This window comes from Cheilinus undulatus, linkage group 10, assembly GCF_018320785.1.
Source record: "Cheilinus undulatus linkage group 10, ASM1832078v1, whole genome shotgun sequence".
Lineage (NCBI taxonomy): Eukaryota > Metazoa > Chordata > Actinopteri > Labriformes > Labridae > Cheilinus > Cheilinus undulatus.
This window is the reverse complement of record NC_054874.1, coordinates 7,680,594-7,696,715: the sequence shown is the minus strand read 5'-3', so window position 1 is coordinate 7,696,715 and position 16,122 is coordinate 7,680,594. Positions and strand designations below refer to the sequence as shown.

Below are 16,122 nucleotides of genomic sequence, written 5' to 3'. Positions count from 1 at the left end.
TTTCATATGTACACAGAGAAGAGCTTTATTAAGAGGACAGACAGACAGACAGAGAGGACAGCATGTATACATTTAAGTTGCCGCAATAAATTTGGCTCACAAAAAAAACAAAACAAAAAACAATAATGACAAAATTACTCTGCCAGTCAGGCATTTCAACAGACATCCCAGATAGTTGCGGTCTGCCATGTACTAGGTTTTAACCTAGTCTTGTTTAAGTGTGGCCCTAATACACTGTTGTGATAATGGATAGTTTACATATAGATCTTTGAGGAAAGAACCTGTCAGATAGGCCTATTCTGTTGGAATTTTGTCAATAAATTAATTAAAACTGATGTTTAGTTTTTCCAAATGGGTTCTAGGGACTCAGGTATGACTAAGGGGGTTGGAAAAAAAGGCTGGGAACCACAGCAGTAAGGCACTGAAAATGCATCTATCTCATAATGCTAGGTTAGATATGTCACAATCCAAAAAGAACAATTTTTTGCCGTGTTAGTATCCTATCCTAACAGTGCATTAATATCAATAGATGACCAAGCTAGTGCATATTTAAATGAATACTCATGTTAATATTCTCTAAGACGTTTCACCAAAACAGACTTTTTGTTTTTACATTGTAAGGCTAATTCAGAAACTGCACACTGCGAAAACTATGAGAAAATATTTTTTGCAAACTAACAGTCTAAAAGTCAGTTTTGGTGTAATACCCCTTTAAACTGGGACCCTCTGCAGAGCTGACAGTGCACTTTACAGCTTCTTGGCGCAGTCAGGGCAGTAGATGTGATCTGCGTTGATGACGAAACGCTTGTTGGCCAGAGAGAGGCTGCATCTCTTGCAGTTGAAGCAGTAGTCGTGCCAGGAGAATCCCTCGTAGTTCACCACGTTGGTGCCATGGCCAAACCCTGCAGATAAACGCACATCCATCAGTCAGTACAAGAGAATGAGAGAATCAAAACTCTCTAGTCATTTCTCCTTACATCGTAACAGAAAGTACTAGTAACTTTTGAAAAAATAGATGCATAATTTAAAATCAATGCCACTTTTAAGACTTTGATGGCATGCTATGAACTACTACTGCTTTGTGCAAAGCTATGACAGAGTTTTAGTTTTTGTCAGAGATTCCACTGCATGTGAAGTTTTTTTGTATTTTCTTCAGTGTTTTATGAGTCAATGAAAGCATTGATATTTTATTAATATGAGTGTTTTACATTTGTATCAGTTGTTCAATATGACTAGTTTAAAGAAAAATGCCTTGATCAGAAACAAGGACTAAATGTAAGGACATTTTATTGACTAAAACTGAACTAAAGTGTTTTTTAAACTATTCGCATTAAAAATGACTTAAATGTTAAGAAATTTTTACCTTAAATCAGTGCAGATTTTGCTCCCAAGAGCATCAAAATAACTTTTGAATAAAAAAAGGGATAGGAAGATTAAAACCCCAGTCATCTGTGACATATCATTAGAATTTAATGGGGACTTAATAACTGCATGTTAAGTAATTTATGCTCTGTCGTGATTGGTGGAAAATGGGTGCAAGAAACAGGTCTTGTGCTTTGATTATCATGCAGAGAAAAATTAATTCTCCAAGAGTGTGGAACAGATCCAACATTCAGTCATTCCTGATAACACAGTTTTAGTATTTATCATCTTTGAGGTTGATGTGAAGACTATAGGTACCCTAAAAACCGCTACACCTTTTTTTCCTCACATTTTCTGACTTGAATAATCTTTTTGGGGCTGCATGGAAAACTTTTGGGGGGACCTATGGCCCTCTGCCACCAGTTGATGATCACTGGTATAGTGGATAATAAGGGCTAGCATGAAGGGGGACAAGTCTTGGACGCAGATCACTATCTAGCCCTACTTCTCTTGAGTGATGGGACTAACCGAACTAAACACCTGCAAGGGAGGTTTCCCCCCACTACCCCAGTGATGTCCTCTCTCTTGCTGCCTGTCAGTCTATATATTTGATTGTGGAGGCCTGTGTAGGTAGATAGCTTTGGCATCGTTTCAACTTGGAGCTTGCACGTGCAGAGCCTGGGTCTGTTGAAGGTGGTAATCTGTGGAAACTTCAGGCCATATGGTTAGTTATGTAACTAAATTATTCGTGTTTAGCGGTATAATTGAGATTAAGGGTCTCTTCAGTAAGTGCTTATCCTTATCATTAGGGTACGTGTTTCTTTTCTAAAGACTATGATGACAACCAGTAGATATTCATGTATTTAGAAATCTACATTATTACTGCATTTTTACCCCTGTAACTACTGCATTTAAACATTTGGTAGGTTTGGTTTTGGTTATTGCTGTCTGTTATTTCAGCCCTGACCTGTGATGGGGTTCTTGCAGCCATGGCACTTCTTGGCCACATCAGACTTGAAGCAGTTCACACAGTAATGGTTGTTCTCATGGGAGGTGAAGCGAGTCTCAGCCAGAGGTTTTTTGCAGGTGTTGCACACGAAGCACTCGGAGTGCCATGGGTGGTCCTGGTAGCTGATTCCTCCAGAGGTGATGGGCTGAGAGGGATGGAGATAAATCAATCAGGATCTCAAATATCAGAAAAAGAAAACAAATCAACATGTCACTGTTTATTTGAACTAGGTCATAGAAGTTGTACCTGTTTGCAGTGGAAGCACTTCTTGGCAAACTTCTTGTCATGGCAGGGAGCGCAGTAGATGTCATCCCCTTTGGTCAGGAAGCTCTGCGTGCGGATCGGCTCCTTGCACTCAAAGCATTTGAAGCATTCCTCATGCCATACCTTGTTCTTGTACTCCACATTCTTGGCTCCTGAATCACAAACATAGTATACACACAGTTACATGGGTTGAAGGCTGATTGTGGATTTTAGCACCTTAAAAGTGACATATCATGTCAACAGCCATGCATGTTTCCCAACCCCCCCCCCCCCCCCCCCATAATGGGCAACTCCATCCTTCCCATTCTCCTACCCTTGCAACTTTGTGGCCCCACTAGACATTTCCATGTCACATTGCTCAGCTCTGCACTGAAAAAAGCAAAACAATGCTGTTGTAGGATTGATGTAATTTTTCATTTTATAACAGCCTAAAATTATTGAATTGTTCATTAAATCTAAATCTTCTTAATTATCTTAATGGTTCAACCTATATTTTTTATTTAAACTGACAGCTGGACACTAAATTAAATTGGATCAATGTATTTTTATTCCATTAAGCCTGCTGTGCGGATGCGTATTCGTAACAACATCCCATAGGTCCCGAGTGGATTCAAAAAACACTTGATGCAACAGCAGCCGTCACTTCTGAGTGGCTCTCCCTCTACACTCCAGCACAGGCATCCAGCTTTGACCTACGTGTTGAAACGCGTCCATTGTGGCCTGTTATGCCTGAATAAACGTTAAAAACGACATTTTGAGTGCTGACCTTCCTGCTTCCAGTTTAGCTCAATGGGTTACCCTGTTGACTTTTGACTGGGAGATTGAAGGTTCGAATCCTAGTCATGTCCTAAACTTTGGATAGAAGTGCCTGAAACATCAGGAAAGTGACATCCATTTCCTGCAAGAATCCTATACCACTGTTTCTTTTAGCAATGAACTTCACAAGCATGTTTTGGGGACCTCTGAGACCAATATAAACTTGTCTTAAAGGGCAAAATATGTCCCCTTTAATACATTTCTGCTCTCACATCGGGCCAAAGTAGCATGAGTTTTCAGGAAAAAAGTGTTGAGTTGACTTTCAGGACATGTGGGAGGCATGGTGGCACAGAGGTTAGCGCTGTTGCCTCACAACAAAAAGGTTGCTGGTTCGCTTCCCAGTCAGGGCCTCTCTGTGCAGAGTTAACATGTTCCCCCCATGCACGCATGGGATCTCTCTGGGTACTCTGACCTCCAAAAAAATGCTCATTAGGTTAAATGGTGACTCTAAATTGACTGGGATAGGCTCCAGCCCCCCCCAACCTTTATGAACTTAAACATTTTAAGTTCAATGAGTGGAATATTCATATCGGTTGATTATGGGAAGTTTTTATTTTTAGTTTAGGACAATCTAAAATAAATAGGTGTGCTAAACCTCTGCTAAACATAGTTTCTATGAACTTAAAAAAATTACATTAAACTAATTTAATTTTTTTTAATTGATTCAATGCAAAATGTTTTGTGTGATTGATTACCTTATTTTTTTTTTTTAGTTCAACCAATGTTTTAATTTCTTCAGTGTGCCCATCTCTGCTGTTCACTTATAATTTCTAATGGTGAGAAGGAAAAGCTGTTAAAAGTGATCACAGAATGCTTTGTGAGAGACCTGCCATGTTAACCAGGAGGGTAACTTTTAACAGCTTTTCTCTCTCATTATGTAAAATTGTCCTCCTGACTTCGGTCAGGACCACTTAGTCAAGAAACATTGATTTATTAGCAGTTATTGACTTGCACTTATAGCTGTTATTTATGTTGGGCAGTGTGCCTGTGCTGGGATGCCCTGCCCTTCCACAAACCTACGTGGAAAGCATTAAGCAGGAGCAGCACCCCATCCTGCTCTTCCTATGCCAATGAGGAAAGCTTAAATTAAGGAGAGAAGCAGCAAAAACCCCCAGAGCAGAGCAGGCATCAATGATAACAGAATGACACTGATAAAATCAGAAGCAGATTGAAGGAGGAGCTGGGGTGGAGGAGGGTGGCAAGGGCAGTTTATAAAAGGCAGCCTGAGTGCGATTCTAGCGCAATTCTAGTTTTATTCCTCTTTGTTTTCCCAAAAATTTTGGAACAAATTACTGTATTTAATTGGAAGACTTAAAAAGGTTTGAAGATATAATGTATTTGGTATATTTTGCCCATTTCTCAGTCTAACTGTTCTGCAGTTTAGTAACCACTGCCAGGCTGCTTCTTGTTGACCTGGGGGCACAAAATTAGCTGGATAATTTTAGGACATCAGGGTTAGTTGGATTTTTTTTCTTACAGCAGTTCCATATTGCTTCATAAAACACAGATTAAAAAAATCAGACAGTGACTCGAGAGACATAAAGCAAAAAAAATGGAACGGATTTAAGAAATAACTGAAATCTAAACTCTACAAAACTGGCAGCTGATGTAGCAGCTAAGAAATGCTGCATGCTTTGTCATCACTCTGAGGTATTTCTTCCAAAATAAATAAGAATAGGATTAAAGTTTAGAGAAACATCAACATCTATTTTTAGAAATGACATGCAGCCTAAAAACTTTGGTGGTATTCTTTCCCACCAGAACACTGTGGGTCTGTTTTGATAAGATTTGACAGCTGTGTTTGGAAACATAAGGCTACTTAGCCCTCAGTTATCCGAGATTTGGACTGAAATGCTGCTGAATGCTAAAATACGTGGCATCATTTTTCCAACTAATGCACATCCATTTCAGACAAATAAGACCACAAAGAAAATGTCTGTGGTCAAACAAACAAAACTGATTGGATGGATAAGATAATGATGATATACCAATCTGATAAATTATGATACAATTTGATTTATTATGATACAGTTCTTTAAGATATGATATATGATACCAAATAGTTTAATTTGATACCATACAATGAGATATGATGTGGTGATTCAATGCATTCAATATAGTACAACTGGATGAACTCTGATAAGATATGATATGAAACATTACAGACCATACACCATACCTTTAAACTCTTTTCTCACAAGTAAAAAAAAAATTGCATCTCCATTTTTTTCAGTTGCCCTAATCCTCTTCCATACATATCGTATCATTTGACTATGCAGTAAAATAAACCATTATAATGTGTAGCACTGTAGTTTATTGTGTCCTTCTTGGTTAAATTACTCCATAAATAATTTCTTGGATATTCTGTGCTCTTCTTTCTTATCTTAGGGATCTAACTTTGCCACAAAAAAGAAGAAAATGGATCTTCAGGCCTTTTAAAATATAAAACTTTAATATCAAACTCACCTGGCAGGACCACTTTGTAGCAGCCCTGGCAGCGGTTGCCCTCCGTGATGGAGTTACACTTGCCGCACATTATCTTGCCATCATCCCGAGCGCTGAACGGCTCACTGGCGAGGGACTTGTAGCACTTGGCGCAGCGGAAGCAGTCCTCATGCCAGTATCGGTTCTTGTGGTGCAGCTCCTGTACACAGAGAGGAGAGTCTGAGCAGAGTCTCCCTCACAAAGTCATCATTCAGAACTCATTAGAGTCGACTTTGTTTGCTCAGCATGTGGACCAAAGAGCAGAAACTAACCCGTGTGTCAGGTAAAAGTGGAGATGAAGTGAAGTGGGATGTGGTGAGGCATGAAAGAGAGAGGACTCAGATTGTGTAAATACTGTTAGAAGTGTTTAAGCTCCATCTGCAGTGATGACACATATTTTTACACTTTTAACCATCTATGACTGAGAAAATTCAGGAGGCAGAGGTTAAAGCTGAATGAAAGGCACCTATATATATGAAGAGAGAATATATTCTATTTTTTTCTAAATAACAAACAGTTTTTAAAGGACTGAAAACAGAAATCTGTTGTAATTTTTTATTATGAGGTAATTTTTCTCAAATCAAAGCTATTTCAATCAGAAACATCTTTACAGGTTAGGTTCCATATTACATAGGACACCTTCTTTGATATCACCTTAACTCTCCTCATTGATTTAGTAAATCCACGTATAGCTTCTGCCTGTATTTCCTTTGTGGATGCCAGAATTGCCACCCAGAGCTGCTGTTTTGAGGTAAACTGTCATCCACCTTCATAGAGCTTCCTTTTGAGGACGCTCCACAGGTTCTCAACAGGGCTGAGGTCAGGAGATGATGGTGGAGACAACATGACTTTTTCTCCCTTTATGCTCATGGCAGCCAAGGCCTCAGTGGGATTTTTTTACAGTATGGGATGGTGCGTTGCCTTGCATTTAAAGGATTTTACTCCAGAAGGCATGGTTCTTCTTTTTATACCGTGGCAGGAAATGGGCAGCTAGGAACGCCACATATTTTGCTGGGTTATTTTGGCACCTTCAGGCACCTTAAAAGGGTCTACAAACGCAATTCTTATGATTCCAGCCCAAAACATCACTTCACCACCTCCTTGCTGACGTCTCAGCCTTGCTGGGACTTGGAGGCCATCTAGAACGCCATCCATCTGGACTATCCAGTGTAGCATGGCATTAAATAGTGAATAAAACAGTATGAAAATTAGTCTTCATATTTTAACAACACTAAAAGATTAGAAAATAAAGAAAATTCATTAATTTTTGGAGGAAAAAAACATTTAGAAAATAAATACATTTTTTATAATGAAGTTGAAAATTTACAAGAAAAGCAACTCAAAATTTCAGATTTTGAAAATTCTGAAGTTCATGAAAAAATGTGAAATTGTCAAGTTTTAAAAGTCATAAATTTTGACACTAGAAACTAAAAAAATTCAAGTTTTTAAAATCATAAATTACAACAGAGTAAACTTGAAAAAATACAAGAAACCAAAATGAAAACAGCGGTTAGGTTTTTGACTTTTTTATTTTATAATCTCAAAAATTAAAACTTCTTGGTCCAGGTAGATTTACGATTTTAAAGTTTAAAAAGTACTTTTTCTTGTAAACATTTGACTGTTCAAAATTGAGAATTTCAAGTTTTTTCTTGAATCAACAGATCCTCTATTATTTTCTTCTCTAGAGTGGCCCTAAAAAAACATTGCAATAATAGATCTTTTGTGTCTGTACTGAAGGCTTACTTTGTTGGGATTTTTTCATTGCAAACAACTAAAATTGACGGGTATTTTTCCAGTTAGGACCTTGGACACGAGTAAGTGGGGCCCAAGGGAAAAAAAGTTGGGAACCACTGTCTTAGAGAAGGGTGATGTCGGTGGTCACAGTGTGGTCACCTTGGCGTCGGCGCCGATGGGGCGTCTGCACTCGGCACAGGTGTTGGCGCAGAGTTTTTCAAAGCACTTGGTGCACACGTGCTTGTCATCCTTCTTGATGTACTTCTTCCCGTGCAGGTTGTCACGGCAGTAGTAGCAGTCAAAGCGATCAGTCATGGTGGAGGTGAGATAGCTCCTGGGACCTGAGGAAACACATGAAACAGTCCTCATCAGTCCACTTTCCATGAAAAAATGTTCACTTTGGACACCAGAGGGGGGCAGTGTTGCCTTCTTGTAACATCTGAGTGGTTCTCTACATGCAAGCTTTATATCACTGAGAAAGGCTTAGAGAAAATAAGAGGTAAAAAGGTTTGATAGATTAATAGAATAACTTTCAAGACTATTATTGTGAACCTAAAATCTGTGCCTTAATTAGCAGGAAAAAAATGAGGTAAATCTTGACCAGCAACACACCAAACTACTGAGAGAAGAGGTAAAGAGCACCTCACGTCTGCTTGTTGTCTGCATGCTTTCAGACCCACTGACCTTTTATCAAACCCAGGAGAGCTGAGGTCATATTTTTAGACCACCTTCACCTCACAGTTCCAGCCCTCGGTCTCTTTTGTCTGCATTTTGGTTGGGTCATTTTATTGGCTGTTAGAGTAAATGCTATAAACTTCACTCATCAACATTCCTGCGCTCCCATCGCAGGCGGCGGCGTCCACTGGGAGCAGACCGGGGAGTTTCCTGGAACAGCTGGGCTTTGGGTGGACATGTTAGGCTTTATCTACATCACTTGAAAGCCTCTCTCTCTATCACGTACAGGATGTCAGGGAGAGCAGCTGAGCGACCTGGGCGACACAGCCAGGGTGTCAGATGTCTTTTAAATCCGGTCGGTACAACGGGAGCAATGAAGGACACAAAGGCTGGAATGGCATTTTGTCCTAGTAACCAAAGGAACAAGGAAAATATTTACAAAAGGGAGCACAGCTATTTAAGTGGGATGTGGTAATCAGCTGGGAGAAAGAGATGAGCCTCCCGGAGCGTGGTATGCGCCCCTGGTGTGTGTTCGAATAGATGGGAGCTATCTGCAGCTGTGCTCCTGGAATAAAGACTGGAATCAGGCCTGAGCTCTCACATGCCTCACCCCGCTTTGACTTGCAGAGTCATAGCCTTAAAACAGGACAAACACATTAAGCCCAACATAGTAAATCTTATCATATCACAAACACACAATGCCTGGGTCCCATTGCTGATCCTGGGGTCTATTTCAAACCTGTCCTCTCTATTTAAAGCGCTCTGACCTTCCACGGGGTACAAATGAGAGAGGGATGCCGAGTGATGAGTACAGGGACCAGGCATCTATTGTGGCTCCAGAGCTTTAATCTTATGAGTGCGACAGCTGCCCCCTGTCAAACAGGCATGGTATGTGCCGACACTCAGCTGTGGAGGGAGAGGAGTAAACCACTGACGTCCCTTTGGGGAGCAGGAAAGGTCAGCATGAGTCCATTTAGAGAGGTGAGTCAGAGAAGGAGACGGGATCAAAAACAGAGGGATTTGGAGGGAGAGTATCAGCCAGAAACACACTACATGATTGCCAAGCTCAGCTTGGGTCAGTACGGTACGCTGTTGTTTGTGCTTCCACTGTCAAAAGTTAGGAAAGCTACTATTACAATATGTGCTAGGAATGCTCAGTATTATCAGTGTGATATTGGTATCAGCAGGTATTTACAGATTATATTTTGGAATTAGGCTGGACCAACAGACCTACTTCAACTCAGTATATCCCTAAAATTCTAAGTTGTGTTTTAAGGGCTGAACTTTTACATCTGAACTACATTTAAATACCAGTATCAATAGCAGTATCAGCTAAAACTAATTTGTAAATACTTGCATATGAGATATCGGCAAAATGCCAATATCATGCTCCCTAATCTGTACCGTCCTACTTTACTGGCATCCTTCTGTTGGACCAGTGGTTCTCGACTAGTAGTGTCAGGACCTACAAGCACTTCCTTACAAAAAAAAAAAAAAAACATCACCAAAATGTCTTAGCCATCAGGTAATCAGTCAGTCTTCAAATGTTCCTACAAGTTTTTTGATTAGAACCTGATGCTGTAAAAAAAAAACTCTTCAAATCAATACACTTTTTGAAATGGCCATTTATACCTCAAACTGCCATGTGGGAAAAATTTACTCTATAAGAAAGTACTGATTTTCCCTCTGTTTAATTTCACCCCGATAGGTGTTGCCATGAAAACACCTTCTCTATATTGCTGCATTATCAGAAGTCAAAGATTAACCTTCAACATGGATGCCACAGACAAAAAAAAATCATTCATATTGAGTCATTATAGGTTCATAAAAAATCCAAACAGAAGTATGTAAAGAGCATGCAGGTACGGTTTTGAGCACATGCAAAGTTTCGTACGCAGGCAAAGAAAGTTTCACACAAGTGCAGAAAAAGTTTTGAGAACAGGCCGAAAAAAATTCGTACGCAGGCAGAGAAAGTTTTGTGCCTGTGCAGATAAAGTTTTCAGAGTAGGCAGAGAAAGTTTCGTACGCAGGTAGAGAAAGTTCTGATAGCATGCAGAGAAAGTTTTCTATAAGTGCAGATAAAGTTTCAAATGCTAGAGATAAAGATAGGATAACATGCAGAGAAAGTTACACAGAAGAGAAGGTTTTCAGAGCAGGCAAAGAAACATTTGTATGTGCACAGTGACTATCAGAACATGGCAGGTTCACAAGCAAGCGGAAGCAACCTGAATGATAGGAGAATAGTTCGAGAAATTTGAGGCAACAAATACAGAGTAAGGGCAAGTAGACATTGGAGCCCAAATAGAGAAAATCTGAGCACAATAAGACAGTTTTGAGCTCAAATCTGGGTTTTAGTGTAAAGTTTGAAGAAGCCCACAATCAATAAGTCATACTCTCACAACATTACAATGTGCTCTTGAGTTTTGCAACAATAATGACTCCATACATTCGTTATTTTGACGTGTCTTTGAGTGCTTTGAGGTGGTGCTTTGGTGGTGAGAATCAAAATGAGTACCTATCTGACCCTAGGGGTGGTGCTAGACCCTCCTCCCCTCTTACAGCCCCACCTACCAAGTCGGGGTATGCTTTTTAATTCTTTTTGGAACTTTTTTTTGCCATTGTTTGACAGGACAGCTGGAGCGAGAGAGGACATATGATGAGTCACTGAGAAAAGACAGACACTTAACAGTGCTAGGACCAGGATTTGAACCTGTAACCAGTGTGCTAAGGGCTGTAGCTTCTGTATACTGGTGCCTGCTCTCCGGACTGGGCTAAACTGGTACTCTAAGTCAGGATAAGGATGGCTGTTGAGTCTCAAGCAGGATCAGGGTGTAACCTAACTGCATGAAACCAAAAGTCAGACTGCTCGGTGGAAACACACCATTTTAGATTTTCATTAGTAGGCTCCTTTTTAAGTTACCAATAGTCAAGAAAGAGAGAAAGAATGACTGTTTAAAGGGCATCAGTCTGGCTTAGTTGGTATAGCAGGCACCCATACAGATGCCTGACTCCTCAATGCACTGGTCCTGGGATTGATTCCCGGTCCTGGGGCTGTTTGATGCCTGTCTTCCCCCATTTTCTCCTTGTATTCCCCGTCTCTATTCAGCTGCCTTCTCAAATAAAGGCAAAATGCCCCCAAGGAAGAGAAAGAAAGCTATCAGCTAGAACAAAGCCAATAAAAAACTACATTACTGTTGTGCAAACCCTGGAACAGGCCACTTTTAAGCCTTTTTCTAACAAATCACGAGAGCCCTAAAATCTAGACCTAAGATGATCTATAGAGTGCAAAGAATAATATAGAATCATGCATCCAAGTCAACTTTATGAGGGGTGAAGAAGCTATCAGAGATTTTGTTCCAAAATTCCTGTCCATTCACTCTGATGACCACTCAGCGGTCAAAAACAGTCAGAAAGTAGAACTTTCATTCAACAAGCACCAGCTTAATGTAAAATATCCTACACTATCTCCTACTGCTTTAATGTATCCAGAATACAGTGAGAAGCTCTCTGCGATAAAATGCCTCACCTCATACACACATTTGCACTAATGAATCTATTTACAGTACTGATTACTAATTAAATCTTTTAACCATATTTAAAATGCTGTAATTATTCTATTTACTGTAACTCAAATACTATAAGAAGGCTCTCTGTGGTAAAATGCCTCACCTCACATGCACACCTGCGCTAATCAGCTATCTTATATATTTTATATTTATATAAAATAATACAGTGGTTCTCAACTGATCCACCTACTCTAAAGCAAAGAAGGGATCCAAATTTCTGATTTTTATTCAATTATTTCAACAAAAAATGCAAAAATTTGGACCTTGGATGGAACACCACAAAAGGCTGAACAAAGAGACTGGCTAACACTTTGGGAGGAGGACATACATGCAAACAGTTCATTTCACTATGTTTTAACATTATAACACATTTTGATTATTTTTTTGAAAGGTGACAAGACATTTACAAATTATCAAATGAAAACTAACTTTCTTGAAAATATTTCCATCCAAGATAACAGGATAAATAGGTAAAAATCTAAAGAAAACAACCAGAATTTACTAATTTTCCTGCAAAATAAGGTATACAGATAGATGTCTGCCTAGGGCCTAGGTCAGAGATATTTTTCCTTTTTTTCCCTGAAACCGGTTCACAAGCCATTGAAAACAACCCACGTTTGGGTCCCGACTCACCAGTTAAGAACCAATGAAATAATATATACTAGTAAAAATACTTAATTCCTGTTTACAGAGCAAAGTCCTTGTTGCGTAAGCATACTTGGCCAATAAAGCTGATTCTGATTGGCTTCATCTGAAAGTTAAGGAAGCCTGAAGGGAAAGTTTTCCTATGTTGATGACCACCTTTTGGTTGTTTCCATTTTTCTAAATTATTTTGTTTAGTTTCTTTTCTGGAACAAAAAGTAGATCAAGTACAAGTATGCTGGTACATCTGTGTGAAGGACCTGAACCCCCCCCTCCCAACATCCATCTCTCCAGGTTCCCACTGTAGTTATGGTCATAGTACACTGCTGATAAAGCACACACACCAATATGAACTTAAAACAAAAGAAATAGCTGAGGATAACAGGTCCATTTAGGTTCTTTTCTTGAGATCTCCAGTAGTTAACTTATTACAGGAAAACAAGCATTGCCACCTCGGGATAATGGCATATGTTGGGATGTTGAGAAAACAACTAAAAATTTGTTGATATATCAGGAAAATGGAGAAGAATGAAGTCAACTGACAAGTGTCACCTTAGGGCTTCCATAAGAAATAGCAACACCCTGTTAATTTTTATCCAGACTTTATAAAGTGCGACATCTGTTCCACTTTTATCATAAATATTTAAAACTTTACAGATGTTTTATTCTGCTAAGGAAAGTTTTCTTGATGTTTAGCACATTGGCTTAAAGAACAAGAGCCCCATGAGTGAAGTTAACCTCTGGGTTAGGAATAAATGCCACTCAGTATCTTTAAATTTGTTGATTTTCATGAAAACTATCATAAATTCATTACAATCTTTATGCTTCTCATTTTCTCACCTTATAAAAGTCATTGGGGAGATTTTGGTAAAATTGTGAAAGCACATCATGCATTACTTATTTCCTAACCCATGGTAAATATTTAAAATTCTTTCCAAATTCACATTTAACCCTGGACACCTCCTCCCAAGTGTTGGATAATATCATGCTAAGTGCAGTCAGGTTTTCTTCTGTTCCTGATTACAAGTTAAATATTCAATAACATACTCCTGTTTTTGTTATTTTACCTGAGTGCTTGTAGAAAGTCATGTTTGCTTCCAGTCAGCAGGAGCAGAAGTCAGAGAGAAAACAAAGACAATGGAGGGGACAGTAGCATCCAAACCCAGAACCCACACGCCTCCTAAGTTCAGAGGGGTCTGTATATACCCCTCTATGACCCACGCACACCCCCGACCCCTCACCCTAATCCAACCTGCGGCCCTGCAGTCCTTTTTAGGGTATGCATTAGAGAATAGAGAGGATGATTTGATGCAGAGCAGATAGATTAGGGGTGATGGAGGCCGGATTCCATGGCTGTAACATCAGAAGGTATTAAAAAAAAGAGAAAGAAACACAGTCTGGAGGTTTTGAATGATCGCCATCAGCGATAACAGATACTCCCACTGCCCCAACATAAAACGTTTTGTTCCAGTGTGTCTAAAAGTTGTATGGATGACACGTTGAATCACATCATAATTCAAAGGGATGAGTCAGAGGAGGAGCAGGACAGCATGACTGACTGAGCTGAGGAGATAAAGTGTGTAAGGATCTGTCCTGTCTGTGTTTAGACGTATATAGACTATGGGATATGAAGTGTGTCACATTTTCCATACGATAATGAGGTATGCAAGGGAAGAATATTTTAGAAACGCATGAGTGAATGTTTTTCTCTGATATCTCACTGATATTTTTCCCAGACAAATCATCCGCTCTAAAGCTGCAGGAAACATCCAGAACATTCCTGATAAAAACAGCAAAAAGACGCAATGAGGCCGCTCAGAACTAGATAAATGTCCCGGTCATTTCATAGTTTTAGGACTCAGAAAAGGTGAGAAATACAAATAAGATTCAATCATCAGTATTCGTGCAAATAAGAACTGGATCATGCTTCTTTGGAATTTTAACATTTCTATGACAGCGTATTAGTGCCACAAAAAAAAAGAGTTAATTTTGCTTTAAAAACACTGAAATTTGACCTTACTGAGTCGTAAACTTAAGGGAAATCAAAATGGATTTTTACAAATTATTTTAAAGGTCATTAATTTTGACTTTATAACAGAAACATAAGACACAACTGAAAACAGCGGCTACATCAGAGTCACCACCCACAGCTATAATTTATAAAAATGTCTCTTAAAAGTCTGAAGGATACAATGTGATGGGAAATTCAGTGTTTTTTAGTAAAACTGATGTTACAGTGCAGGTGGGACTTCTCCAACTGAGTCAGTAACTTCACGCATGGTGCAAAAGTGTCTAATTCACACAGGTATTCTGGAAAAACTATGCAGATTAAGAGATGAATGTCGAATAGTTTGAGTACAATGACAAAAAGAGTGATCAAGTACTCTTCACTGAAAAACAGAAAGGAGTTCTATCAACTCAGAAAAAACAGAGCTGAAATAGCTATTTTTGAAACATTTTACTGTTCGGTCTTACAATGCACTTGTTCAAGGGCTCATCTGAGATGATTTACTCCCCTAGAAAAGTCTATTTTCTACTGTATAATCTCAGAAATTCTTAGTTTTAGGTGTTGTAAATTCCCAACTTTTTTACTCTATAAATTTGAGCTTTTTCTTGAAGATTTATATTTCTAAAAAACTTGAACTTTTTCTTGTAAATTTGGGATATTTTTAGAATAGGATTAGGGCCTCTGATTTTTTTTATTCTACTGTTTTCCAAATCTGAGATGAAGTCAGCATTCTGATTTATTCCTCGAAATTTAGATTTGTTGTTTTTTAGAATTTAAAAAGCAACGTTGTGTCTCAGATATTTTTCAGAGGCCCTAATTCTTTTTCTTTAACTTTAAACATAAAAATCACACTTTTTTCCTTAAAGTTAACTGATTGTCTTTGTTCATTCATGCATCATAAATTAGTGCCTGACACAGAGGGTTATTTTGTGAGAAATTAATCACTTTGTACGTTTTTCGACGCAGCGTACATTTTTTTCTTGGCCCAATTTTAAATAAAAATCATTAAACTGCATGGATAAAACATTTTCATCTATAGCCACTATCCCGCGGATCTCTCTGAGCTTGCAATAATGTAACAGAGGTTAATGCCACTACTATAGCCAAGTACCTCATACGATCCAACCTCAAAAATCCTGAAATACCCTTTAACTGTCCTACCAATGATCTTCTAGATGTAATGCTTAATTCAGGCATACATTTATTTTAATCAGAACATATGTACTTGGTTTTGGTTTGGACAGAACATTTTCAAGCCATTTTTCTTCAAACTGAATCAACAGCTTCTCTTTCAGTGAACTAACATTATAGCATAAATGATTCCTGTATATATACGACATATCACCTCCTCAAAAATGGAGTAAATCTCATTATTTTAACATTATTAGTGGCATTTTTTTCCATTTAATTTTATTATTTTTTTGGAGTGGCCCTGATATGCTGTCATATCTTGCCTTCTACTTGTTTATAGATGATTTTCTGACTGCACGGTTTTAATTGAACTCAGGGAAAGACAGGAAATGTTGGAAGGAGAGAGTGGGGTTTAGGACTTAGCTTCTTAG

General features: G+C 38.8%; 1 protein-coding gene across 2 annotated transcripts in view; it reads right to left on the bottom strand.

Moving 5' to 3' along the window:
• Window positions 1–16,122, bottom strand: part of fhl1a (four and a half LIM domains 1a) — a 28,347-nt gene continuing 12,225 nt past the window's right edge. For both annotated transcript variants that reach the window (XM_041797590.1, XM_041797591.1), the window contains exons 3-7: window positions 7,829–8,010; window positions 5,918–6,095; window positions 2,618–2,787; window positions 2,330–2,516; window positions 1–902 (exon numbers count right to left, since the gene is read on the bottom strand). In XM_041797590.1, coding sequence (XP_041653524.1) covers window positions 748–902; window positions 2,330–2,516; window positions 2,618–2,787; window positions 5,918–6,095; window positions 7,829–8,010 — 872 coding nt within the window. In that variant the 3' untranslated portion in view covers window positions 1–747. The remainder of the gene's footprint in view (window positions 903–2,329; window positions 2,517–2,617; window positions 2,788–5,917; window positions 6,096–7,828; window positions 8,011–16,122) is intronic.